Source organism: Pleurodeles waltl, chromosome 2_1 (genome assembly GCF_031143425.1).
Source record: "Pleurodeles waltl isolate 20211129_DDA chromosome 2_1, aPleWal1.hap1.20221129, whole genome shotgun sequence".
NCBI classification, from domain to species: Eukaryota; Metazoa; Chordata; class Amphibia; order Caudata; family Salamandridae; genus Pleurodeles; species Pleurodeles waltl.
In genome coordinates, this window is record NC_090438.1 from 284,232,615 (window position 1) to 284,260,377 (window position 27,763).

At 46.0% G+C, this 27,763-nt stretch overlaps 1 protein-coding gene across 3 annotated transcripts in view; it reads right to left on the bottom strand.

Moving 5' to 3' along the window:
- The window catches only part of FHL1 (four and a half LIM domains 1), a 292,568-nt gene that overhangs the window by 50,823 nt on the left and 213,982 nt on the right, over positions 1-27,763 (bottom strand). Inside the window, exon 1 of one of the 3 annotated variants that reach the window (XM_069212480.1) lies at positions 26,766-27,153. The exons of the other annotated variants lie outside the window; for them this stretch is intronic. Coding sequence (XP_069068581.1) covers positions 26,766-26,787 — 22 coding nt within the window. The 5' untranslated portion in view covers positions 26,788-27,153. Of the gene's footprint in view, positions 1-26,765; positions 27,154-27,763 lie in introns of those variants that run through there. 3 annotated transcript variants of the gene reach the window in all.

The window sequence follows — 27,763 nt, forward strand, 5'->3', positions numbered from 1 at the left end:
GCAACTTGGCTGGGTAGACTCACAGAAGACTAAGGGGGTCATTCTGACCCTGGCGGTCATGGACCGCCAGGGCCGGGGACGGAGGAAGCACCGCCAACAGGCTGGCGGTGCTTCAGGGGCATTCTGACTGCGGCGGTACAGCCGCGGTCAGAAACGGAAAACCGGCGGTGTCCCGCCGGTTTCCCGCTGCCCTACGAAATCCTCCATGGCGGCGCTGCAGGCAGCGCCGCCATGGGGATTCTGACCCCCTTACCACCAGCCTGGTTCTGGCGGTTTTGACCGCCAGAACCTGGCTGGCGGTAACGGGTGTCGTAGGGCCCCTGGGGGCCCCTGCAGTGCCCATGCCAATGGCATAGGCACTGCAGGGGCCCCCTAACAGGGCCCCACCACGATTTTCAGTGTCTGCCAAGCAGACACTGAAAATCGCGACGGGTGCAACTGCACCCGTCGCACCCCTTCCACTCCGCCGGCTCCATTCGGAGCCGGCATCCTCATGGAAGGGGGTTTCCCGCTGGGCTGGCGGGCGGCCTTCTGGCAGTCGCCCGCCAGCCCAGCGGGAAACTCAGGATTACTGCGGCGGTCTTTTGACCGCACAGCGGTATTCTGACGGCGGGACTTTGGCGGGCGGCCTCCGCCGCCCGCCAAAGTCAGAATGACCCCCTAAGTCCAGATGCTGGGGTCGAGATTGTTGCAGCCTCTGTCCCTGAGGTTCATGTCAGGAGGCCAGCCAACTTGCCCTTGTAGTCACTCTGGAGTCCTGGGTTCAACAGATGAAGGTCCAGTCCTTCTCACTCAGGCAAGAGGGCAGCAGACTCAGCAGAGGAGGGCAACAGTCCTTCAGAGCAGCAGTACAGCAGAGTGGCAGTTCTTGTAGCAGCACAGCAATCCTTCTTCTTTGCAGAATATCCACAGTTCCAGAACTATACTGAAAAGTTGGTATCTGAGGTCCAGTATTTGAATCTAGTTGTGCCTTTCAAGTGGGGAGAAGGTTCTAGGGGTTTTCCTTTAAAGTCTCACGGAATCCTGCCTTCCCTGTCTTGGCTTCAGACTAACTACATAGGGCATGCAGTCCTTCATGTGGAGGCAGAACACACCCTACTGAAGTGTAAGTATGACTGTGCCCATCTCCTATTTCCCATCCTGCCAGTGGTGGCCATATCCAGGCACACCTAAGCTCTCTATTGTGTGTGGCTATCTAGGAGGAATACACAAAGATCAACTGTCAGCTAAAGTCATGTGACACAGAGGCAAGCTACAGGCAGTAAATGGCTAAGGAAAGAAAATTCCAGATTTTTAAAAGTGGCGTTTTCAAAACTGTAATTGAAAATCCGACTTCACCATAATTTGGGATTTTTCATTACAATTCCAAAGACACCAAACATGAACTGCGTACCAGCTCCCATTTGGAAATTACAGCTTATTAAATGCAATAAGGTAACGCCGATATTGCTCTACAGTAGAGGTAGGCCTTGCGGTAGTGAAAAACGAATGTAAGAGTTTTTTACTGCCAGGACATGTAAGGCTTAAGAGTATATGACCTACTTTTTAACTACGTGGCACCCTGTTCTCTGGGCTGCCCAGGGCCAACCAAAGGGATGACTTACATTTATTAAAAAGGAAGGCGTGGTCCTCGCAAAAGGTTTATTTTACATTGTCAAAATGGTAATCTAAAACTGCACACTCAGGCTGCAGTGGCAATCCTGGGACATGTTTAAAGTGCTACTTAAGTGGGTGGCACAATCAGTGCTGCAGGCCCACTAGTAGCATTTAATTTCCAGGCACTGGGCACAGGTAGTACCAATTTACTAGGGACTTAAAAGTAAATTAAATATGCCAATTGGATATGAGCCGATTCTGCCATGTTTTAAGGAGAGAGCACAAGCACTTTAGCACTGGTTAGTAGTGGTAAAGTGTGCAGAGTCCTGAGGCCAGCAAAAATGAAGTCAGCAAAACAGGGAGCGTGAAGAGAAAAAGGTGGGGGGGGGGGGAAATCCCCCCAAAGATGCCAGGTCTAAAAAAAACTAAAAAACATCTCCCAAATAGTCCATATCTTCCAAGGCTTTGAGAAAGGTAGAACGAAGGGGCAGTTACCAATTGTCATAGGTACCCCTCTGCGAACAGATTGTTAGAACAACGGTTAGTTCTGGCATTTTAATGGGCAAGAAACTTGCATATTAACATGTATGGTAAAAAATCAGAGACATCTTTATACATGAATGCCAAGTATTACTTTAGGCAAATTCAGATAAAGGCAGAGCATGTATTCGGTTATTTTAATGTTAAGATATCAAACCCACAAATGTTGGTTAGTATGTTTTTTCTGAACATCAGTTTGTTAATGGTGCCTGGTCGAGAAAAACAGACCCACATAAGGTTAAGCATGAAATGATTTCCAAAAAAAAGAAGGAACGAACATCCATGTTTCATATTTAAGCCATAAGGTGAGATATGTTATTCACATAAGCTTTGCAAAACGCAATTGCTGTAGGCTACGTATGAAACACAATATATGGATAATTTTGTGAGTAGATCCACCATCGACCCTATGATTGTAAATCCTTGAGGCAACTGTGCATCATTTGTCAAATCCAGGAAATTCATAACCACAGATTTGGCAGTCCAAGGAGCAGAAAGGGTAATTAAGTGGGTGCGTAATCGTTCATGTTATTTTTTAGAACAGATTTCACGAACACGGATGTTATTCCCTCCCTCCGCGCACATCTGAGGGCACTACGCCAGAGTGACCTGAAACTGGCTGATGATGGCACCACTACAACAGCAGATGCTGCTGCAAAACATCAAGAATCTATAGCACATCTTGATAAAACGCCATTCAATATTTCCTTGCCTAAATGCTGATCCTTCAAAAAACCTTTCTGTAATGTGAACAAAATAACATTTCTAAATGTGTTTCAGATATTCGTTGGTAGTGCTATCCAAAACAGACACTAGTTTATCTACCAGATCCCACTCATCCACCTTGGGAAATATCATGGACAAATGTTGGCTTTCGCATTATAATGAACAGATTAGAATGAATAATGAAATAACATCTTGCAAAGAGAGCTATGCGAATGTATCTTTGAATAGTGTACCTGGCGGATTTGAGGACTCCAGCATGTTTTAGATTTGACATAGCAATTATAAATTGTCTTGCACCCTCAATATAATGTTGCCAGACAGTGAAAACATCACAAAGGGCCCCTAACTCTTTCTCACATAGAGTATAATTGACTTTAGAGGCTGTCCACTTCGGAGAATGATAGGGCACTGGATAAAACAGTCTGATGGCTGGCTCTGCTCGAGAAAGCACTACTCCTAGTGAAATGGTGCGACTCAGTGGCGTGGCACCTGGTGAGTGCCCGCGTTGCTGTTTGTTTCACTACAAGGATAGCCTGCGAATTTGTGAAGTCCAAAGTTGAAGGTGCAAAAACAGTTAATGTATTAAAAATAACACTCTGTGATAGGGAAAACGTTTTGAAGCAGAGTATTAAATAATCTCCATGATGTTATGAGAGCAAGAACATCCGAAGAATACTTGGATGTTGTGGGGATCGGGCACTTGAATTACTGTCCTATCTGGCATCTGTCTTATTTAAGCAGTTCAATATCACATTGAAATGTGTGATCATCGATAAGACTTGATACTCTAAAGCCAGCCGTAAATAGTTCTAATGTGCTTTATGGCTTTGGTACTGTAAGGGATTGAATTTATTTGGCACACAATGTCTTCGTGCTGGGGTTACCGCTTATACTAAACGCATTATGTTACGTCACCAGTATTTCTGTCGCACAATGCTGGTATTTGTAGTGCCTTGTACCACCTAAAGCCTGAAAGCGTTTTTCATTGTACAGAGGGTTGAATCTAATGTGTCCAATCCTGCTAGAGATCTCTGTAGTATACTTCTCCTACTGCTGATTGTGTTTTGTTTCTTCCCACAAGTAGACACGGGCGTCCATTGCCTGGCATATGTGAAATGCATGTGCTGTTAGCCAGCTCTGTAGCATCAGTGCTGTGTTGCACGCATGCGGCTGCTGCATGGTTTAACTAATGTCTTCTCTTGGTTATGGGAGGCGTGGTTCTGTGAAGATTTGGGAAAATAAGATTTTCTTTAAGTAACACTGGTGTGAAAGTCTGGGGTTGGATTCAGATCCTCTGTTTCCGTTTTGGGAGAGAAAGTTGTAAATTTCCTTGCAAATATGTTTGGAAGTCAGTTCAATTTTTTGTACGTCTACTTACTTTAATGGTCCAAGGGCTGGAGTAAATAAAGCACTTGACAAAAAATGGAAATCCCTAGTTAGGTGAGGTGCCATGTGCAAAAAGAACAGCATTGCAGGCAATGGGTGAGAGGAATCAAGCCGGAGAGCGACAGAACTGCGGTAAATCAGGTCCACAACCAATTTAATAACACCTCTGAGAGTGTAACTCTGGCAGTCATATTTAAAGAGCTCAGTCTAGGAAAGACTGACATCCTGGTTAATATTTTGCCTTTTGGTGGACTTATTAAAGTCTACAAGGGCTTACCAAGACTGTTGCTTTGCCTAAGTTGGGTTCTAGATGTTGCTTACCTATCAAATACGAAGTTATTTTATCAGAACTGTAGAAAGGCTTAGCCTTTTGGGATAATATTAAATTAGGGCCTGCATTCACATGTAGATTGAAATACAAGAACAATCACGGTGCAGCGTGATTAGAAGCTTGTTCTTCCTTGGCCTCGAGCTAAATATCAGTGGCTTACATTGGCCAAGAGCCTGGCTCGAATAATATTTCTTTGCGCTTGTAAAATGCCCTGGCTTCTGTTTGCAATTTTCTTCTAGGCCACAAGAAATATCCCACTGCCTTCAGTGGCGTAGCCAGTGTGTCAGGGACCCTAGTGCAAGGAAGAAAATTAATTTAGCAATAATCCGTTTTTGGTGAGCCCTCAGTCCTCTGGTCATCCGTGCCACTGCACTTGCTGCTCCAATTGAAGCTACGGCTCTGACTGTGTTCCATATGATCAACTGAAGGCGCCTAGACATAAAAAGCGTCACTTCTAATCGCACAGCCTGTATTTGAACACCTAGTCACCGGCGCTCTGCTTCTTTTATAGACTCGCATTCTTCGGGCTTTCATCTCGCACTGTGTGCAGCTGTGATGGATGAAACATGATTATTGGCACCCAAGGCCCCTCCCAACAAACCCTCCAATTATGTTAACCTTGACCTTTCGCTTTGGCACACAATTACCTCTATACTGTCAGTCAGTGCGTGAGTGTGTGTGTGTTACATGAGGCACATACCAGCAGCCAGTCTGTGTGCTTGTGTGTACCTTTGTGTGTGCGTTGTGCTTTTTGTTTCATTCTTATCCAATTAACCTGATCTAAATAACACTAACTGAAGTGATGTTTTCAGACCCTCCCCTTGTTTCGAGCAAATAGCGTTATGCTGCCTGTAGCCTCATCAAGCCCTCTCCTCCTTGGGCTCAGACTGTTCTGTGCCACAGATGCTTGGCTTGGGTTTTAGAAGGAGCTCAAAATTCATGGTCGTAAGTGGTGATGAGGTCTCTTCATAGGCTGGCGTTAGCTGGGACATTTCAATTTTAATAAAGTTATTTTTGTATAATACCTACTTCCAGCCACTTTCTTTCAGTCCTCCTCATCCATTGTTCTATTATTATGTTGAGAGAGCATAGATTTATATAACCTATATTAGAGCAGAATATCTATATTAACCCCTTCGCTGCCAGGCCTTTTCCCCCTCCTGTGCCAGGCCTTTTTTTGCCTATTTGGGGCAGTTCGCGCTTAGGCCCTCATAACTTTTTATCCACATAAGCTAACCAAACCAAATTTGCGTCCTTTTTTTCCAACATCCTAGGGATTCTAGAGGTACCCAGACTTTGTGGGTTCCCCTGAAGGAGGCCAAGAAATTGGCCAAAATACAGGGAAAATTTCGTTTTTTAAATTTTTTTTGGAAAAAGTGGCTGCAGAAGAAGGCTTGTGGTTTTTCCCCTGAAAATGGCATCAACAAAGGGTTTGCGGTGCTAAACTCAGCAGCTTCCCAGATTTCAGGAACAGGAAGACTTGAATCAGAAAACCCAATTTTTCAACACAATTTTGGCATTTTACTGGGACATACCCCATTTTTGCAATTTTTTGTGCTTTCAGCCTCCTTCCAGTCAGTGACAGAAATGGGCACGAAACCAATGCTGGATCCCAGAAACCTAAACATTTCTGAAAAGTAGACAAAATTCTGAATTCAGCAAGGGGTCATTTGTGTAGATCCTACAAGGGTTTCCTACAGAAAATAACAACTGAAAAAGAAAAATATTGAAATTGAGGTGAAAAAAACATAAATGTTTCTCTACGTTTTACTCTGTAACTTTTCCCTGCAATGTCAGATTATCGAAAGCAATATACCGTTACGTCTGCTGGACTCCTCTGGTTGCGGGGATATATAGGGCTTGTAGGTTCATCAAGAACCCCAGGAACCCAGAGCCAATAAATGAGCTGCACCCTGCAGTGCGTTTTCATTCTATACCGGGTATACAGCAATTCATTTGCTGAAATATAAAGAGTAAAAAATTGCTATCAAGACAACCTTTGTATTTCCAAAAAGGGCACAAGATAAGGTGTTGAGGAGCAGTGGTTATTTGAACATCTCTGAATTCCGGGGTGACCACACTAGCATGTGAATTACAGGGCATTTCTCAAATAGATGTCTTTTTTACACACTCTCCTATATTTGGAAGAAAAAATGTAGAGAAAGACAAGGGGCAATAACACTTGTTTTGCTAATCTATGTTCCCCCAAGTCTCCCGATGAAAATTATACCTCACTTGTGTGGGTAGGCCTAGCGCCCGCGACAGGAAACGCCCCAAAGCACAACGTGGACACATCCAAATTTTTGGAAGAAAACAGAGGTGTTTTTTGCGAAGTGCCTACCTGTAGGTTTTGGCCTCTAGCTCAGCCGGCACCTAGGGAAACCTACCAAACCTGTGCATTTCTGAAAACTAGAGACCTAGGGGAATCCAAGGAGGGGTGACTTGCGGGGCTCGGACCAGGTTCTGTTACCCAGAATCCTTTGCAAACCTCAAAATTTGGCTAAAAAAACACATGTTCCTCAAATTTATTTGGCAGAAAGTTCTGGAATCTGAGAGGAGCCACAAATATCCTTCCACCCAGCGTTCCCCCAAGTCTCCCGATAAAAATGATACCTCACTTGTGTGGGTAGGCCTAGCGCCCGCGACAGGAAACACCCCAAAGCGCAACGCGGACACATCCAAATTTTTGAAAGAAAACAGAGGTGTTTTTTGCGAAGTGCCTACCTGTAGATTTTGGCCTCTAGCTCAGCCGGCACCTAGGGAAACCTACCAAACCTGTGCATTTCTGAAAACTAGAGACCTAGGGGAATCTAAGGAGGGGTGACTTGCGGGGCTCGGACCAGGTTCAGTTACCCAGAATCCTTTGCAAACCTCAAAATTTGGCTAAAAAAACACATGTTCCTCACATTTCTGTGGCAGAAAGTTCTGGAATCTGAGAGGAGCCACAAATTTCCTTCCGCCCAGCGTTCCCCCAAGTCTCCCGATAAAAATTATACCTCACTTGTGTGGGTAGGCCTAGCGCCCGCGACAGGAAACGCCCCAAAGCGCAACGTGGACACATCCAAATTTTTGGAAGAAAACAGAGGTGTTTTTTGCGAAGTGCCTACCTGTAGATTTGGGCCTCTAGCTCAGCCGGCACCTAGGGAAACCTACCAAACCTGTGCATTTCTGAAAACTAGAGACCTAGGGGAATCCAAGATGGGGTGACTTGCGGGGCTCGGACCAGGTTCTGTTACCCAGAATCCTTTGCAAACCTCAAAATTTGGCTAAAAAAACACATGTTCCTCACATTTCTGTGGCAGAAAGTTCTGGAATCTGAGAGGAGCCACCAATTTCCTTCCACCCAGCGTTCCCCCAAGTCTCCCGATAAAAATGATACCTCACTTGTGTGAGTAGGCCTAGCGCCCGCGACAGGAAACGCCCCAAAGCGCAACGTGGAGACATCCAAATTTTTGGAAGAAAACAGAGGTGTTTTTTGCAAAGTGCCTACCTGTAGATTTTGGCCTCTAGCTCAGCCGGCACCTAGGGAAACCTACCAAACCTGTGCATTTCTGAAAACTAGAGACCTAGGGGAATCCAAGATGGAGTGACTTGCGGGGCTCGGACCAGGTTCTGTTACCCAGAATCCTTTGCAAACCTCAAAATTTGGCTAAAAAAACACATGTTCCTCACATTTCTGTGGCAGAAAGTTCTGGAATCTGAGAGGAGCCACAAATATCCTTCCACCCAGCGTTCCCCCAAGTCTCCCGATAAAAATGATACCTCACTTGTGTGGGTAGGCCTAGCGCCAGCGACAGGAAACGCCCCAAAGCGCAACGTGGACACATCCAAATTTTTGGAAGAAAACAGAGGTGTTTTTTGCAAAGTGCCTACCTGTAGATTTTGGCCTCTAGCTCAGCCGGCACCTAGGGAAACCTACCAAACCTGTGCATTTCTGAAAACTAGAGACCTAGGGGAATCCAAGACGGGGTGACTTGCGGGGCTCGGACCAGGTTCTGTTACCCAGAATCCTTTGCAAACCTCAAAATTTGGCTAAAAAAACACATGTTCCTCACATTTCTGTGGCAGAAAGTTCTGGAATCTGAGAGGAGCCACAAATTTCCTTCCACCCAGCGTTCCCCCAAGTCTCCCGATAAAAATTATACCTAACTTGTGTGTGTAGGCCTAGCGCCCTCAACAGGAAACGCCCCAAAGCGCAACGTGGACACATCCAAATTTTTGGAAGAAAACAGAGGTGTTTTTTGCGAAGTGCCTACCTGTAGATTTTGGCCTCTAGCTCAGCCGGCACCTAGGGAAACCTACCAAACCTGTGCCTTTCTGAAAACTAGAGACCTAGGGGAATCCAAGATGGGGTGACTTGCGGGGCTCGGACCAGGTTCTGTTACCCAGAATCCTTTGCAAACCTCAAAATTTTGCTAAAAAAACACATGTTGCTCACATTTCTGTGGCAGAAAGTTCTGGAATCTGAGAGGAGCCACAAATGTCCTTCCACCCAGCGTTCCCCCAAGTCTCCCGATAAAAATGGTACCTCACTTGTGTGAGTAGGCCTAGCGCCCGCAACAGGAAACGCCCCAAAGCGCAACGTGGACACATCCACATTTTTGGAAGAAAACAGAGGTGTTTTTTGCGAAGTGCCTACGTGTAGATTTTGGCCTCTAGCTCAGCCGGCACCTAGGGAAACCTACCAAACCTGTGCATTTCTGAAAACTAGAGACCTAGGGGAATCCAAGATGGGGTGCCTTGCGGGCTCGGACCAGGTTCTGTTACCCAGAATCCTTTGCAAACCTCAAAATTTGGCTAAAAACCTCAAATTTCTGTGGCAGAAAGTTCTGGAATCTGAGAGGAGACACAAATTTCCTTCCACCCAGCGTTCCCCCAAGTCTCCCGATAAAAATGATACCTCACTTGTGTGGGTAGGACTAGCGCCCACGAAAGGAAAGGGCCCAAAACACAACGTGGACACATCACATTTTTTTATAAAAAGCAGTGCCTACCTGTGGATTTTGGCCTGTAGCTCAGCCGGCACTTGGGGAAACCTAGCAAACCAGCGCATTTTTTAAAACTAGAAACCCAGGGGAATCCAAGATGGGGTGACTTGCGGGGCTCTGACCAGGTTATGTTACCCAGAATCCTTTGCAAACATCAAAATTTGGCCCAAAAAACACTTTTTCCTCTCATTTCGGTGACAGAAAGTTCTGGAATCTGAGAGGAGCCACAAATTTCCTTCCACCCAGCGTTCCCCTAAGTCTCTCGATACAAATGGTACCTCACTTCTGTGGGTAGGCCTAGCGCCCACAAAAGGAAATGGCCCAAAACACAACGTGGACACAACATATTTTTTCACAGAAAACAGAGGTGTTTTTTGCAAGGTGCCTACCTGTGGAGTTTGGCCTGTAGCTCAGCCGGCCCCAGGGTGGGGGCAGAAATGCCCTAAAATAAATTTGCCCTCCCAACCCCCACCTCCCCCCAGAGCGACCCTTGCCTACGGGGTCGCTCCCCCTGCGTGACATTGGCGCCAGAAAACAAATCCCAGGTGCCTAGTGGTTTCTGCCCCCTTGGGGGCAGATTGACCTAAAATCGCCCAATCTGCCCCCAAGGGGGGCAGAAATGGCCTAAATACAATTTGCCCCCCAGGGCAGCGACCCTTGCCTGATGGGTCGCTCCCCATCTCTAAAAAAACAAACAAACAAAAAAAATAAACCACCAAAAAAAAATTTGCCCTGGCGCCTACAGGTTTCTGCCCCCAGGGGGGGCAGAAATGGCCTAAAATAAATTTCTACCCCCCAACCCCCATCCCCCCCCCCCCCCCGGGAGCGACCCTTGCCTACGGGGTCGCTCCCCCTGCGTGACATTGGCACCAAAAAACAAATCCCCGGTGCCTAGTAGCCAACTGCTCATTTTGTTAGAGACCATAGTTAGATGTTTTCCAAATTGGTGTTCTAAATTGTTTTGCAGGAAGCCCAACATGCTAATGCTAATCAGTGGTTAGGACAGAGTTCACTTAAACTGACGCAAATAGACAAACGACTGACATTATGCTATGCTGAATTGACGTGTGTTCAAAATTCTGTTATCTTGATCTATGTTTTCGCCGTATTATGTTCTAATATTTGTGATTCTCGCTTTAATGAAATCTTATCACAGTTACCATGTCGTGACTATGCTATTATGCTTCTTGGTATTGAGATTAACCCTTTTGCTCGTAGATTGTAATTAAAAGGGAATAAAATTCATAAAATTCTATTAAAGGTGTGGTTATTCATGGCTATCCATGGTTGCGTCGCTAATTTTGATACAAGGCCTTGAACATACCCCATACAGATGGCCGGGTGAACCCCAGTACTGCAGGTGCTGGGTGGCCTAGGCACACCCCTAGAGACACCTTTGCCTCGAGCAAAACTATGACTTTAAGCACTACCCTCGGGAAAGTGAGAGGACTTGTGCATCCCTGCGCAGAAGACACAGTGATGTTACTATCAATGCTGTGGTAACAAGTTCCATGTAAAAAACTACAAATGTGTAGGCACTCAATCCATCACAAATATGTCCATACACAAAGAGATTGTGCAGTTTTTTGCACATGCGCCTTGTCATAGTTTTACAGTTTAGTAGCAGCATTACTTCTGCACAGCCCATGTGTTACCCTGGGTATGTTAGGTTCAAATCTTAGTTGTATATCTTCCTGGGTAACTTGCAGCTCACACGTTAAGATCCTCAATAGCTTTTAAATGAGAAATGCGCATATTGCAAAGAGGTGCCTGTGAACTTCTAGGCATGGTTAGTTCTTATGACATTGACAAATGACTGCCTTAGACTTAGAGTTTTAGTAGCCAAAAATAACTAACCTTGTTTTGTGCACTAGGAAACGAGTAGCTGTAAGGTTGAATATCTCTGTACATCAGCCTATGAGATACATATGGCATTACCTCCCGTCCCTCCCTCGCCTTCCTTTTAAACCAATGAGGCCTCCCGCCTCCCCCTAGACCCTCCCTTTCCCTTTTAAAACCCCCCCCACCCTTATCTCCTCCTGTTTCTTTTGTCTAGCCCACGCTAGACGTTTTCTTTTTCCCTTACCTGCATGGCGGGGCCTGGAGGTCTACGATGGAGGCACTCCTCGGGACGCGGAGCTCCGCGAGGAGTGCTGCAGCTGGTCGCGTCCTGTGACGAGCAGCCGGGCTGCTCAGGAAAACGCGGACTGAGGGCCGGCTGACGGGGTCAGCCGGCCCTCTGTGGCTGGGGCGTCGATTTCCGGGTTTCCGCGCTGCAGAGCGGCGGGGAGCTGCGGAACGGCGATTTTTGGAAGGTTCAGGTAGGACGGGCGTTCTGCCCGCTGTTTTATGATGGGGGCAGTTATGTTTGACCTTTTAAAGGATTGGTGGATTCCTAGGACGTTCTCTATATAGGGAGAATGCATTTTAGGGGTTGATCAGTGTATTTTTGGATAGTGACATGCCTAAGGTTCCGGCAAAGAGACGGAGGATTGTCTCCTCTTCCTCCTCGGAGGAGGAGGGTGCTGCTGGACTTTCCACTCCTGGGGGCTCACAATTACCGGATAGGGGTACTCCCCTCATGTCTAGAGATGAAGTGCAGGAGATGATTGAGGTGGCTGTTACCAGGGCTCTTCAAGCAGGGGTGGCCAGGACTGGTCAGTCTTAAAATTCTCATACGTCGGCTGCTGCACGGAAGTCCTCATCAGATAGTGAGGGTGATGAGGCCCCTTCTACGTCATCTGGGGGTAAATATGTATCCAGAGAAGAAATGTGGGAGGTGATGGCACATGTTCGGGACAATTTGGGTTTCCCAGTGTTTCAACCTTCAAACTCTGATTCTCACTTATTTCCACAATATCAGACGCCTGCCAAGTTTGCCATGCCTTTTCAGGGACCTGTGAAGGATATGGTATTTCATGAATGGAAGGATGTGGATAAAGCTCAGGTTCCACGCTTCCTGAAGAAACTATATTTGCTTGAGGGGGAGGAGGTGTTACCTCCTTCGGTCAGCCTGGATTCAATTCTGGCTACCCTGATTGGCAAAACGGCAGTGAATCCGGAGGACTGTGTGCCAACGGATACCACGGACCGTAAAGTGGATTCAGGTCTTAAAAGGGCGTTTGCCGCTGAGAATCTGGCACTAAGGGCTGGTATATATTCGGCTTATGCGGCCCAGTCGTTGGTGCAAGACTTTGATAAGCTGGCGGTGGCTGTTCAGGAAGGGGCAGAATGTTCAGAGCTCCTGGCTGGTATGGTACAGCAGGCCAGATTGTTGGCGGATGTGTCATCGGATGTGGTCCGTACTTCGGCTCTGGCCTCGGGTGCTTTGATTGGGGCTCGTAGGTCCCTCTGGTTGCGTTCATGGAAAGCTGACCCAGGGGAAAAGGCGGCCTTGCTGAGACTGCCGTTTGAAGGTCGTAGCCTGTTTGGGGAGCAGTTGCCATCTATGCTTTCCAAGGCATTTAAAGAAAGGAAGCATGCCTTGCCTTATAAAGGGCTTTCTACTTCCAATAAGGGGTGGAAGAAGCATTCCCGTTCTTCTCCGAATAGGGATTCCAAATCCTTTTAATTTAGAAAACGGCGTTTTCAACCACGTTTTTCTCCTAAGAAGTCAGCTCCTACGAACTGGGGTGGGTTCAAGAAGGGGTCCTGACAATCACTGTGGCCTGGCATAGGGCCGGTTGGGGGAAGGCTGAGTCACTTTCTTTCAGCTTGGGAGGAGAGTGTCAACGATCGTTGGGTACTAGACATTGTGGCCAATGGTTATGTCATCGATTTTGGGGTAGTACCTCCAGATTCAGGGGTACGTCCCTCCCCTCTGTCTTCAGGGGGGTCACGGAGAAGAGCGTTATTGGACGGAGTTCGGGACTTGCTAGTCAAAGGGGCCATTTCCCGCGTTCCGCTGGAGGAACGAGGTTAGGGCACTTATTCGGTCTTGTTTCTTGTACAGAAAGTTTCAGGGGGGTTTCGCCCAGTGCTCAATCTGAAGGATGTGAATGCTTGGATCAGGACGGTGCATTTCCGCATGCTGTCTATTCAGACTATATTTCCATTGGTCAGGCAAGGGGACTTTCTAGTGTCGCTGGATCTGCAGGATGCTTACCTGCACGTGCCTGTGGCGAGGTATTCTCAGAGGTTCCTGAGGTTTGCTGTGGATCAGGAACACTACCAGTTTTGCGTTCTTCCTTTCGGTCTAAAATCTTCTCCTCGAATTTTCACGAAGGTGCTGGCCCCCCTGGTGGCTTTGCTACATTCAGAGGGGGTGTTTATTCATCCATATCTGGACGACATCTTGATTCATGCTCAGTCACGGGTCCTGTTGCAGAAACAGGTGGCCCGAGTTCTGGGGGTCCTGCAAAACCACGGGTTTTTAATCAACTGGGAGAAATCAGATTTAGTTCCGTCCCAGGATCTGGGTTTTCTGGGGGCTCGATTTCAGACTCTTCTAGGCTTAGTGACGGTGTCAGAGAAGAGGTTGGGTGTTCTCCAGTCCTTGGTAAAGAAGGTGGTATTAATGACCGCACCACGAGCTCTTCTATGGTTACGTCTGCAGGGTCATTTGGCGTCGGTGATATTTCTGGTTCCTTGGGCGCGTTTCCATCTCCTGTGCTTGATGACGTGGTTCTTGAGAAGGTGGGCGCCGGGGTCCGGTTCTCTGAAGGACAGGGTTCAGGGGACCGGGGTGATTCACAGGGAATTGCAATGGTGGTTGGATGCAGATCATCTTCGGGTAGGGGTTTCTTTGTCACCTCTGAGACCCGTGGTGGTGACTACGGATGCCAGCCTCTCCGGTTGGGGGGCGTGGATGGGATCGGCTCAGGTTCAGGGGTTTTGGTCACCTCGGGAGGCGAGTCGGTCGTCGAATTGGCGCGAATTGAGAGCGGTCTTTCTGGCTCTGGTCCATTTCCAGGGGTCCCTGAGGAGGGAGGCGGTTCTTATTCGGACAGACAACTTAGTGGCCAAAGCTTATGTCAACCGTCAAGGAGGGACCAGGTCAAGGGCTCTGTTCAGTCTAGCCAGGGAGATTTTTGTGTGGGCTCAGGAGTGGGTTCCTTCTCTCAGGGCTACGTACATTCGGGGGGTGGTCAATGTTCGGGCGGATCTACTGAGCAGGGTGATTCCTTCCTTTCAACTTTTCTCCCTCCGGAAGTCTCTGTTTCTGCATCTGGTTCTGCTTTGGGGGCTTCCAGTGCTGGATGTGTTTGCGTCCGCAGAGAATGCGAAGTTGGATCGCTTCTGCTCCCGGTTTCGGTGTCCCCAGGCCTGGGAGGTGGACGGGATGTCATGTCTTTGGCCGAGGGGTCTTTTGTATGCATTCCCTCCGTTTCAACTTCTCAGGGCGTTTCTGTTGAGGGTGAGGGATCTGGGATCCAGGGTTATCCTGATTGCGCCACTTTGGCCGCGGGCGAATTGGTTCCCGTTGTTAAGGCTGATGGCAGACGGGAGGATGTGGTCTCTTCCTCTTTGTCCGTCTCCCCTGGAGTTTCCCTGCTTCCCAGTGGTGTCGTTGAGGAGGTTGCACTTGACGGCCTGGAAGTTGAACGACGAGGCTTGACGGGTCTGGGGGTACCGGTTGCTTTGAGTTCAACATTACTGGCTTCCAGGCGACGTTCCACTTTACTTTCCTATGGTAGACAGTGGCGGGTTTTTTCTTCTTGGTGTTTGAATCATGAGTTGGATCCTACCTGCGCGTCTATCTTTGAAGTGATGCAGTTCCTGCAGGACGGTGCACAATTGGGTTTGTCGGTAGCATCTCTGAGGGTACAGTGGGCGGCGATTCAGGCATTCAGAGGTCCATGGCGTAATCTTAAGGATGAAGGGCACCTGATGCCTAGATTTTTTCAAGGTCTGGGTAATTTATTTCCTCGCCCGGTTCGTTCTTTTCCTTCATGGGATCTTTCTTTGGTTTTGGATGTTTTGACGGAGGCCCCATTTGAACCATTGGGGGACTGTGATTTGCGCCATCTGTCTTTGAAGACGTTCTTTTTGGTAGCCATTACTTCGGCTCGTCGGTTGTGGGAATTAGGGGCCTTGGCCTGTTCATTTCCTTTTTGTAAGGTTTTTCCCGATAGGGTAGTTCTGGTACCAGTGCCTTCCTTTATTTCAAAGATCAATTCTTCGTTCCATTCCCGTCAGGAGGTTATTCTTCCTTCATTTTGTCCAGAGCCCTCCTCTAGGGAGGAGGTCCATTTGCAATCGTTGGATGTAAGCAGGGCTTTCTTGGAGTACCTGCGGGTGGTGGCTCCTTTTCGTAAGGGGGATTCACTTTTTGTTAATTTCGGTCTGGCACGTAAAGGTGAGAAACCTTCCACAGCTTTCTTGAGTCGGTGGGTGAGATCTTTGATTTTGTTGGCCTATTCCTTGAAAGGGGTGGTTCCTCCTCAAGGGATTCAGGGTCGGTCTACCAGAGGTATGGCGGCTACGGTGGCCGAACTTCAGGGGACTTCCGTGGTGGAAATTTGCAGGGCCGCCACTTGGGCTTCACCTTTGACGTTTGTGCGTCATTATAGGCTTTCGGACTTGGGTAATTTGGAGTCGGTTTTAGGGCACCGAGTCTTATCCTCTATGAGATAATAGGGGTAGGGTGTTTTGGTGTCCTTGGTGCAGGATATGAATAAAAGTTCTTGCAACTCTGTGTCCGTCTCCTGTGTTTTTCTTGCTACGTCTCATTGGTTTAAAAGGAAGGCGAGGGAGGGACGGGAGGTAATGCTTCCATTTTCTTACGATAATGGCATTACTCCTAGTCCTACTCCCTCGCCTTCCTTTTCCGTTCCCTCCCACCCTCCCGGTACGGACTGTCCGAGTTGCTGCTTGGGCTTGGTTTTTGTACAGGAGGAGATAAGGGTGGGGGGGGGGTTTAAAAGGGAAAGGGAGAGTCTAGGGGGAGGCGGGAGGCCTCATTGGTTTAAAAGGAAGGCGAGGGAGTAGGATTAGGAGTAATGCCATTATCGTAAGAAAATGGAAGCATTATTGAACGGACAGGCTTTTTCCTTGCCTCTAACGAAGGCAGGATATCTACTCTGTCGTCTTGTATTTTTGGCATTATCACAGTTATTTTTATCATTTAGTTTATCTCTTTGCTTGCTTGTTTGCTACGTGTAGGTATGTAGAAATGAGTAACACTTCTTACATTTACTTCACTGCTACTTAGACAAGCAAAAGGCAGCCAAACAGTCCAATGATAGAGTGGAGTTAAGGGCTCTCTCTCTTTCCGTTCACTGATCACTGCTGCCTGACTTCACAGCGTGAAGCCTGACACTCAGCTGGAGCAGCATTGAGCTCGGGCTTACTGCTGTCCCTCGAGCCCCCCTCTCCTTCGAAGAGCAGGTGAACCCCCAGTCCTCCACGAGCATGGGCACAAGTGCATATCCCACAGAACGAAGAACAATCACTAGGCAGACAAAGTGCAGTGACACACGACGAGCAGCACGAAGCGGCCATTTTATAGTCGAGGCACTGGGCCCAGAACCTTGGCCAATGGTAGTTGGTCGTGCACCAGCACTGGTTTAGCTGAGACCCAAGCTACACGTCACAAAATTATCCGAGGAGTATAGAGTAATGTGAAGGGATTAGCACAAACATGTGACTTTTAAACTCTGTCTTTTTTGGCTTGCCAGGAATGTTCCAATGAGCCTGAAGTACCCAAAGCAATGCCAATGGAAATCTCAAGTATCACAGTGGGCAGAGGTACCTCGGTGCTATGAATCTCCCTGCAGTGGCACTCCCCTCCGGATCCCTGACATTCAAAGGGCTCCTAAAGCTGTGACCGCTAAAAAGGGCACATCCTGGCACACTCGAGTTTACACCTGCATACCACAAAACTGTTTACCAATGTTATTCACACTGAGTACCAAGGAAAATGGTGTCGCATCCAACAACAGATTATATTACATATCGTGAATCACCAAAAATCCTGCTGTAGTTTGGATGTACCCGAGGTGTGCGGGACATCACCCTAGCACGAATCACTATTTTAAAAGTCACATTTACCCCATATATAATGAGTGATATTCTTCATAAATGGTAGGTAAAAGATCACCGTGCATCGTTACACACATGCAGTATATGTTATGTTATTTCATATGTATTTATATGACATGCAATCTGCCACTCGTATGGTTTTTCAGCACCAAGGGTTCAGTCCATTCTCATCTTGAATTCAAGAATTCCATCGCGGACAGGAGCCTGGTATTGTTTTGTAGAGAATAATTCATGTTTTGTTGTTGATAATTACACATGTCGTTTTGTTGGGTGTGACTGAAGGTCTAACCAAGATGCTGACGTACGAACCAGGTTATCTTACTTTTGCATTGTCCTTTGTATGTGTTTTATTAACTATGGTATTGGGTGATGTTGGAGAGCTATGATATCTGTCTGTAGGCATATCTGCTCATTGTTGAAGGCTTTATGAGTTCTACTTAGGTATGTTCTGTAGCGGGTTAATGTTGACTGATGACTTGTGTGGGTGGTGGTGTAGGCATGCTGACCCCCATCTAGGACTCTGAGTATGACTGTTAATTACATTTTCACTGGTTAGCTGCGAGCAATTTATGATCAGTCATCAAGGTACATCTTGGGGAGGGTGGGATGAGGGAGGGTTCTGGTACCACCCCAAATCGAATACGTGCTTTAATAGGTTGTTAGTTGCGTGTGGCAGTATGTGCCTCATTTCACCTAGATTCGGAGGCGGTCACAGCCTACTCCCCCAAACCTCTAAAGCAGTGGTTTGCAACCTTTTGACTTCTGTGGACCCCTACTCTATCAATTCTGGAACCCGGGGACCTCCACTGAATTTTTACTACCTAGTCTGCGAATATTATATAATATTCTAAGCAGTCACAGACGTCCTGAGGGGTCCCCGGACCACAGGTTGGGAACCACTAGATTGACCCTTCCTTTCTGTCCACCACAAAGGGCAGATAAAGGCAGTGATTGACACATACTGAAATCTGATCTGATGACCGTATAAGGACCTGCTGCAGGAACTTTTCACAGTGTAAAAGTCTGCTCTTCATCTGCCATGAGGTAAGTTTTATCTTGTCTACTTTGCAGAAACACACAGAGACAAATTCAAAATATCATTGCTGTGAAGGGAAGGGGGTAAGGAGGGTAAACACCAATGTTGTCCAGTTCTTCTGTTTTTAGGAGGGAGACAGCAGTTCAGTCGGAGTGAATGAGTAAAGCACATGGCACCCCTCCATGCATGTTGATGCTTTCATAAGGGGAAGCAGGTAATGTGCTTTGAGTCCTCAATGTATCTGTTCTACCTTCCCTTAACATGTTTGGACAATATTATTTTTTATACATTTCTTCTTCCTAATAATTCTGGCAGTGTTGGAAGTCACCTTTTTCTATTGCTGGGGGGGCAACAGGTGAACAGTTGAGATGTTAATTGCTCACAAACTCTTGCATTCTACCTCACAATCTGAGGAGAAACTTCCAATGTAAAAACATTTTGCCGTTGGAGCCTGCAGACCAGGTATTTTCTCGGTTTCAGCACAAAAATGGTGTAATTGTGTTAGGATAACCAGATTTTAAAAACCAAAAACTAGGACATTTCATAAACATAGAAGTAGGACTATGACTTTTGGTTTGACTGAGGGCCACAGAATGACTTAAGAAAGAGCTCGCCAACAGAAAAAGAGACACTAAGGAGTATAAATGAAATGCAATTTTTACACAGCGAGTCATATGAGTTGATTAAATTAAGGCTTGACCCTAATTGTGTATTGGAACACATAAAAGCATGCCTGCATCTATTTACTTGACACCCCTCAATAACCGGGACGTGAATTGAAATCAGTTAAATTTGCAGGGACAGATGATGGAAGAACGGGACGCCTGGTCACGCCTGGTCACCCTAAACTGTGGTCAAATCACTGTACTTTCCTGTACTTCTGATTTAAACATGTGCGATGTGAAACATATGCACTGTAAAACGTATATGTGCACTACCCTCCAGTAATGGTCCACTTATAAATTGGTAACCTCTATCTTTTTTAACACATTCTTAGTTTTGTAATGTTGTAATAACCGGACCTGAGGTACATAATACTGTTCTCTGTACAGTCCCACAGGTATGAAATGTCCCTTCCGACATTAAAATCTTCTTTGTAAAGTTCACATTATCAAACACAAAAAATAGATTAGAACATATGTTGTGGTCTCTCTCTTACACCCACACATGCTCTCTTTCCCTCTCTCACCTTTACTTCCTTCTCTCTTTCTGCAGCAGGTTCATTGACCAGCCGAACTATTTTTGGCAATGTGCCATGTGACCTGCAGGTTATACACAGACCACTTCAGAAGACATTCAGCCTCTCCAGTTACCCCGTGTGTATTGGAACCTCTAGCCTACACGTGTCCCAGTTGCCATCGCATGTGCTCCACTCGCCAATCTATTTACATCTATTTATTGACAGTTTCTATCAAATCTTTTTCATAAAACGCATGGAGAGGTGGATGGAGTTCAAGGTTATTAAAGAAAGGAGTTTGCTTTTCAATGTATCTACTTCCACACAGACTGGCAGCCTTAATATCCACCAAAAGTTTAGTACCCGTCTCCACAGCAGGCCTTACTCAAGCCTCCGTCAGTCAATTCATCTTATGTAGTTCACCACACTGTACTGATTACCAGCAAATCTAGGACTCGTCCCCCCAGCCACAATGATTCTGATAAGCTCATGTCAATTAACTACCTTTATAAACTCAAATCCCACCCCTTCCTAACATCTGTGGGACACCCACTACTGTGTGCTGTTTACCTTGGTGGATGTCAGGAATATATATCCTTCAGCCTAATCTCGTTCTCTATAGCTATTTTTAGCATCTTCCCTTTTATTTGAGTAGACGTTATTGTGTAGATAAAAACTCCAGTTTAAAACTAGGCAAGTAATATCAATGCTACAAAACCACAGCATGATTGTTACCCACCCTTAGTGCTGCCCGGACCATAAACAGCACAGCAGCACAGCACTTCGATTACTAAAACTCCGGTTCTGAATTATTTTTGCAAAACGTACCTGCACCCTGAGTGACCCCAGTATACTGGCCTGCCAGGGATGCTAACAGGGCGGCTCATCACACAAAGTCAGAGCAGCAGAAGCTAGACAGTGCACAGAGGGGCTTGGTGGGCAGGAGAACAAAGCTGCCAGGGCAGTGCCATTTGACGCTGTTTTGCACTATATGGCAAATTTAGGTGGATGGGAAATGTACATTATTGTTCATATTATATCTACGTAGGTTGTTGGTACTGAAAAATAGTACCAATCAGCACTACAAAAAAAAATAGATAAGATAGCACCCTCATGCAGTATGTGCTATGACACTTGGGCCCAGATTTATACTTTTTTGGCGCCGCATTTGCGGCATTTTTTGACGCAAAAGCGGCGCAAACTTGCAAAATACCATTGTATTTTGTAAGTTTGCACCGTTTTTGCGTCAAAAAGCGGCACAAATGCAGTGCTAAAAAAGTATAAATATGGGCCTAAGTAACATTTTGGGGAATTTAGCATCACACAGGTAGCTGTTTGGCAAAACCCTGTTCCATACCCTCCCACAATCAGTGGCTCCCCTTAAGTATATCCTACATGCTTCAGCATGTCTCATCTAGTTCCTGAAGATGTATGTTCACACCACATCCATGCTGAAGGAACTTCACAATCTTAGTGATAGGAATAAATCATAAATGTTACTATTTTTGTATATAAGCTTTGTTCAAGATGGTGTGTGCAAACAGTGTTTTTTCTGGCTGAACTGGAGGGGGCAAGTAACAACGTGGGGGGAGCAAGCCACAAAGCGCCAGGGTGGGAGTGGGCAAACAACAATGCAGGACAGGGCGGCCGAGTGGGAATGGGGAAAGCAACAACATGGGAGGCGCCAAACAACAACGCAGGATGGGACAGTGGAAGGGGAAAGCAACAACAGGGGCAAGCATCATTGTGGGATGGGAGGTGGTAAGCAACAGCACAAGACATTAGGGTGGGAAAGGGTACACAGACTGCTGCAGCTGATGGTAAAAAAATGAAAGTTAGAAAAAAAAGTGCTATGATGCAGCCAGAGCTGAGGGCATAATTGCTATTTTTTGCTTACCGCAGGTGGGGCCAACACGAACAGCAGGATAAGGGAAGCAACATGACAGACAGCAGGAGGAGGGTGAGAAGGGGAAGGGCAAGCAATATGACAGACAGCAGGAGGAGGGCGCAAGGGGCAAGAAACATGTCAGAGAGTGGGAGGTGGGCAGGAGGGGGCAAGCGACATGTCTGAAAATGCAAACACACACAGTCATATGGAGTGATTCCACAACAAGAAAAAAACAGCTCTACAAAGGAGAGCAGTGGAAGGACACTGGCCAAAGAAGCAGTACTTAAGCCGTACTCCAACGAAGGGCCAAACACAAGAAGAGAAAAATGAAGTTGGCATGCGTTAACAAAAGAGAAGCAATAAAATGAGAGTGATGATGAAGCCAACCAATGGTAAGCAATGGGTGGGCTTTAAGCGAGCTTTAGGTAAACATATCTTGCAAAGTGACAGCTCATGCTTTAACTCAAGCGAGATCTAACAAGCTATTAATCTATACCCAGGATGTGGAACACAATTCCTTTATATATCACGTTATTGTTATCTCTACTCCAGTTTAGGGAAACTTTTGAGGCAAAACTCGTTAAACCCCTACATCACAACACAACAACAGTCCACATCTGCTCCCAGAAAACAACCACTATGTTCACTTGCTCACTGTACACTGTTCTGCCCCAATATGTGCAATATTGCTCCAAACCACATCCATAGTCCACCCTCAAGGGTGTCTCCTGAAACCCACAGGGCCCAACCTAAATGTCAAGTCTACAAGGATCTTTAATTTCTTCCCCTAATGAATTGTTGGGTCAGTGTGGCCATCTTTGATCTATAGGGCTCTTTATAGTCCAAGAGCTTAGAAGCACATACGACCCTCAAGCCATGACTGTCCTCCTGTGCAAGCGACTCTTTCTGGGACACATGCTTGTGTATAATGTCTGCGGAACTAGGAAGAGATGGCATCCAAGCCGTACACAACAACAAATCTTTAACACTATTGTACTGCATTGGTAATGGCATTGTATGAATGGGCCCTACCTCGTGCAAATGAAGTTATTACATTTATCTAATGGTCAATCTGGTTACTGGTGTGTGCTTACAATCAGCAGCACATGCATGTGAATGAATATTGTGGCACCAGATTAGGAATGTAGCCAGACAAATCAGCATCCTAAAAACCCACTTGGATTCGACAGCATTGTGCTGCATTAGTAATTGAATTGGCAGCACAATGGGAATGTAGCCAGACCATATATCATCATATCGACTCCACTTGGCTTTCACAACATTGATACTGGCACTGTTTCCAGTGGCCGCGGCCCTTGCAAATCACATTATTGTATTCATCTGGTGGTCACAGCTGTTTACTGCTGTGGGATTGCAGTCAGTAGACTGCTGTACCAGGATGTACAACATCATGAAATGTCAGCTGGACTCAGCAGCACTGTGCTGCATTGGAGACGGTACTGTATGCATGGGCCCCGTGCCATGCAAGTTGGGTTACTGACCTTCATTTTGTGGAACGTGAGTCGCGGTAAACAGGTCAGGGCACTGCCCGGGTCTCTGCTCCGATGCACACTCTAGCATCCGCTATTAGGAGTAACTTGGACTTTTGTGAGAGCTTGACATTTGATTGAATTTTCACTGCAGAAAGATTTTCGATCGAAATGTAGCAGTTTAAGTGCACACTGAGAAGCAGGATGCTCCATTTTCATTATAGCCATGCAGCCCTTATGCGCTTTAATCTCTCGTGCTAAGGATGGTGGGTTTCATAGAAGCGCCCTTCGATATGTAATGTATGATTTTAAAGTATTGATACCAGCTGTTTGAGGGATGCTGACGGAGAACTATGTGATCCCTTCTTTTAGGTCTGTCTTGACAGTGCAGCTCCCTGCCTGACTTGTTATCATTTATTTAAACGATGCATAGAGTGGGGTTTGGCTCACCCAGAGGAGTATTATCAGTCTTTTGGTTCTTGTTATTTGCTGTTTGGTGTATCATTACACCTCCTATGGAATTAACGCAATGCCATAGGTGACTGACTATTTTACATCTGGAGAGAACAAAAAAATCAGTAAACATTAAGGGCTACGTGTACTAACATTTGTGTTTACAATTACCAAATAGCGAACTTTTGTGATTCATTATTTTGTAGTCACAAACACTAATGTACTAAATAATGCTTAACACTCTTTGGGATTCCCAGTGGGTCACACATAGACTTATCTCATTAATATGAATGAGGTACGTCTGAGTTTGCGACCCACTGGGAATCGCAAACATCAGAGGAATAGTGGCCTCCTGGGGTCAGCAGACCACCATGTCTGTGACTGCTTTTAAACAAAGTTTTCTTTTCATTTTTTATTTGTGGTCGGTAGCCCGTGGGGCCACTTTTATTCTTAAACAATGTTTTACAATCATTCTCAAAGGGGAAGGTGCCCCTTGGCGGCGCCTTACCAACTTTGAGTTGGTGGTAAAATGCGAATGTTTTGTGACTGCATTTTGGTCGCAAAACATTTGTACATACCAATGTGAATTAGGATTAGGAAGAGATGCCTTAATCACGCCCCTTCCAAATATCAATCCCAAATTGTGATTTGGTAACAGGTTACCGAATCACAATTTGGGCTTGGTCCATACAAAAATGCCTTTTTGAGTTTGCAAAAAGCCTGATTTTGCAAATCAGGCCATTTGCAAACAAAAAAAAGATTTGCACAAGTGGTCCTATATTTTTTCATAAGTGCACAGTATACAACAAAGAATAATAGCTTTTTCTTTTTTTGTTTCAGTTTTTTGTTTAATGTTTTCAGCCAGAACTTAAAATGAAAGCCAGAGCTATTGATATTGCTGATGGCTGTTTCTAAATTATCCTCAAGGGTCTCTCCCCAGACAGACTGTCGCCCGTGGTGTGCACAGAGCCCACCCCTGCACTGTGGAATTTCATTTCTAATCATGACATTAGCCAGTTGAGTCACAATTGCTGACAAAGACGAACAGGCTTTTTGATATCAACTGATATTTAGTGCGCTTGCCACAGGATGTGGACTTTCACCCCATGGAGTTTCTGCAAAGACTATGTTACAGAGCAGAGGAAGTCCAACTTCCTATGTGGAAAACGTAATTTCTAAAGTATGTATTCACTTTATGATCATGTTTGCTCAGCGTTTCCACATCAGGTTCCGCAGGGTACACCCAAGTCAAGTGCATGGACAAGAAACAAAGGGGCATGTTTACACGCTCTTCGCGCCAACGAAGAATCACTTTTTTTTACACTCCGGGGGCGCTGTGTGCCAGCCCAATTTTATGAGGCCACAGCAAAGCCACCTCGTGTGGCTTTTCATGGCCTTGTAAATATGCCCCCCTCTCATGCATTACTCTGAGTGAAAGGGGCATTCTATGGGTGTGGCTGTAGGTGTTCCCACACAACACCCATGGAATCTGATGCATTCCCAGCTTGTAGTGCTGGTGTCTGTCATTATTATAAATATGCCCCAAACTTTCCACATGTGAGTATGAGCTGTGTCCAGATCTTACTGGCTTGCGCCAAGCACTGTATCGAGTGCTATACACCGTCCTTCAATACAAATCCTGACAGTTTATCAGTATGTCCTTTTAATGTAATCTTTTGAACTATACATTCATGCGTTATAGAATAATATTTAAAACCCGACACACAGCTCCTATCCTCACCCCGACGACCAGAAATGGTAACATCTTGCGGATAATCATTGAGCCTTGAGTGATGATGCCAATGAGTCTTCTAATTCGATCAAATATTAATGGTTTCAATTCACCAGAAGCAGAAACAACATAACCAGATTTAAGATAACCTGGTCCTGTCACATGGAGATTTTTGCAATATCCATCATGCAGTGCATTAGGAGCCAGTAAGCTCATGATGTTCCTTTGCAATCTCAATGACGAATCCAGTGTTCTTGCATGTTCTCAAGAAAAACTGGAGATTACTTGTGTGCCCTAATTCTGGCTAAAACAAAGAACTTTGGAACTAGAGAAAAGAGGTTACTCATAAGAAAGATCAGAAGGAAGTAGGTGTGCTTAGGTGACCTGCTCACGTGCCATGGCCATCAAGTTCTTTGGAAGTGCTGTACTGGTGGCATCCTACCCCTCCTTGCTTGCGCATACTACTGTTATGAAGAACCAGTTATACCATGCTAATCGCCTCGCCGTAGACCTGTCGTCAAGCACAGATGTGGTCCTTCCGCTCTGGATGTGACTGTTTGAGCTGCTTCTTTGTACCACATGTTGGAGGCACCTTGGCATTGTGCCTGGAGGAGTGCTGCTCCTGATAACTTGAGTGCTTGCAAGCAGGGGGGTCCCTGTGCAAACGTGTGGTGTTTAAGAAGCTACAAACGTCCAAAAGTGCATTCCGTAAATCAGCAGTGAATGTAAAACAAGCAAAGATGGGAAAAGGGCTTTTGTTTGTCAAGTGGTTTGTGGAAGATGAGGAGCCATTAGTGAATTAAAGTTAGGCTTTGTCTCCTTCCAGGGAGGTGATCTCTAAAGGACGAGATACAAAGCGGGCCGCTTTCAAATATTTGTATTTTCAAATACAACCAAATGGGTGTCCCCACTCTGCATCACTTAACATGTAAAATACTACCTCACACTGGTTAGGATAGCTACAGACTACATACACTTTGCATATGTGCATTGCCATTTTGCACCAACATTTGTTTCAACCAACAGTTTCAAAAGATTTACACTCACCGACTGGTGCAAAGAGGTTTTTTTGCACCAGTTAATCTGGTCTCAGGTTGCGAACAATTAAAATTGATTTATGAACAATCAAAAGCCTCGTGTTGAGTCTATCGCATATTATTAATCGATAAAACACATTTCTCCTAAACTACATAAAAAAATGCGTTCCTTGTATTTTCATTTAAAGGCTTGCTCTCTGTCCCTGGAATCACAAACTATTAAACTTTTGCTTCCTCGGCTTTCAGTTTATGAGGTTCTTTCAGCAAGACATCTAGTAAGCTGTTTACATATTTTCATGTAAGCAGTTCAGTTTCTCTGTTGCGCTGTACTCAAAACAGAAACCCTTTCAAGAACAAGTTGATTAATGTCAATAAAAAGTGTTTTATTTAGTAATCAGTTACCTGTATGTCTTTGGTAAGCCATGGCTGGTGAGGAGGGAAGGCACGCGCAGCTGGTCCCACTCTCTTTCCGCTGACAATAACAGGCAGCAATGGGTGTCACACATTTACGTGAGTTATAAATAGAGCGATAGAGGCAGCCGTCCACACCCCTCCCCGGGGATCACTACTGTAATCCCACTTGGAAAGCCATACCATGTTTGGATATCTAGCAGAAGAATGGGATCCAACAGGCCACCCCGAGCCCAGCGCAGACGTGCCCTTTCGACTACTTCAACGTCAAAAATTAGTCCGGAGCAGAGGAGCCGGACCCAGCGCCCACGCACTGCCGGCCCATCCATCCACCCATCTGTGATGCGTGACTCCCAAGGCCAGAGTGCCTCTAGAATTCATGATCACACTTCAACGGCGCATTCACATCACATGCAGATGAGCCGGCGTGGGGGAGTGTAGAGCACCCCATTTGTTCTTTCAGTGAAGTCTCTTTTGAAAAACATACTGAGAAGGTGTCTGTTTACAATGCATCGGGTTTACCTGGCTCCTATATAGGATATATCGCTTTCAAACCACGATGGCATCTTCCACCTTTTTGAAAGCAGTGCCAAACTCATGACACTCCAAGCACACCCTGCCCACCGCATCTCCTTCACACACACCGGGTCACTAGTCGTGACTGTTACTGCATGATTGGTTTATTGGCATATACAGTGGAGCGGGCATCAGACGTGTTACATACATTTTTCCTAGTGCAAACGATTGCACCAGCAGTCAGACACAGACACATACGATACCATACAATCACACCTACTTTTACAAAATTGCTCCTTGTGCAATGCCAGAACACTTCATTCTGATTGGCTGATGAGCTACTCAATCTGCACAATGAAAGGTACAGGATCTGGTGGCAGTGAAATTCCAAGGCAGATATTAGTGGGAGCACAAGGATACATACCTCTACCTCAGAGGTCTTCAAACTGGGGGGCGGGCCCCCCTAGGGGGGC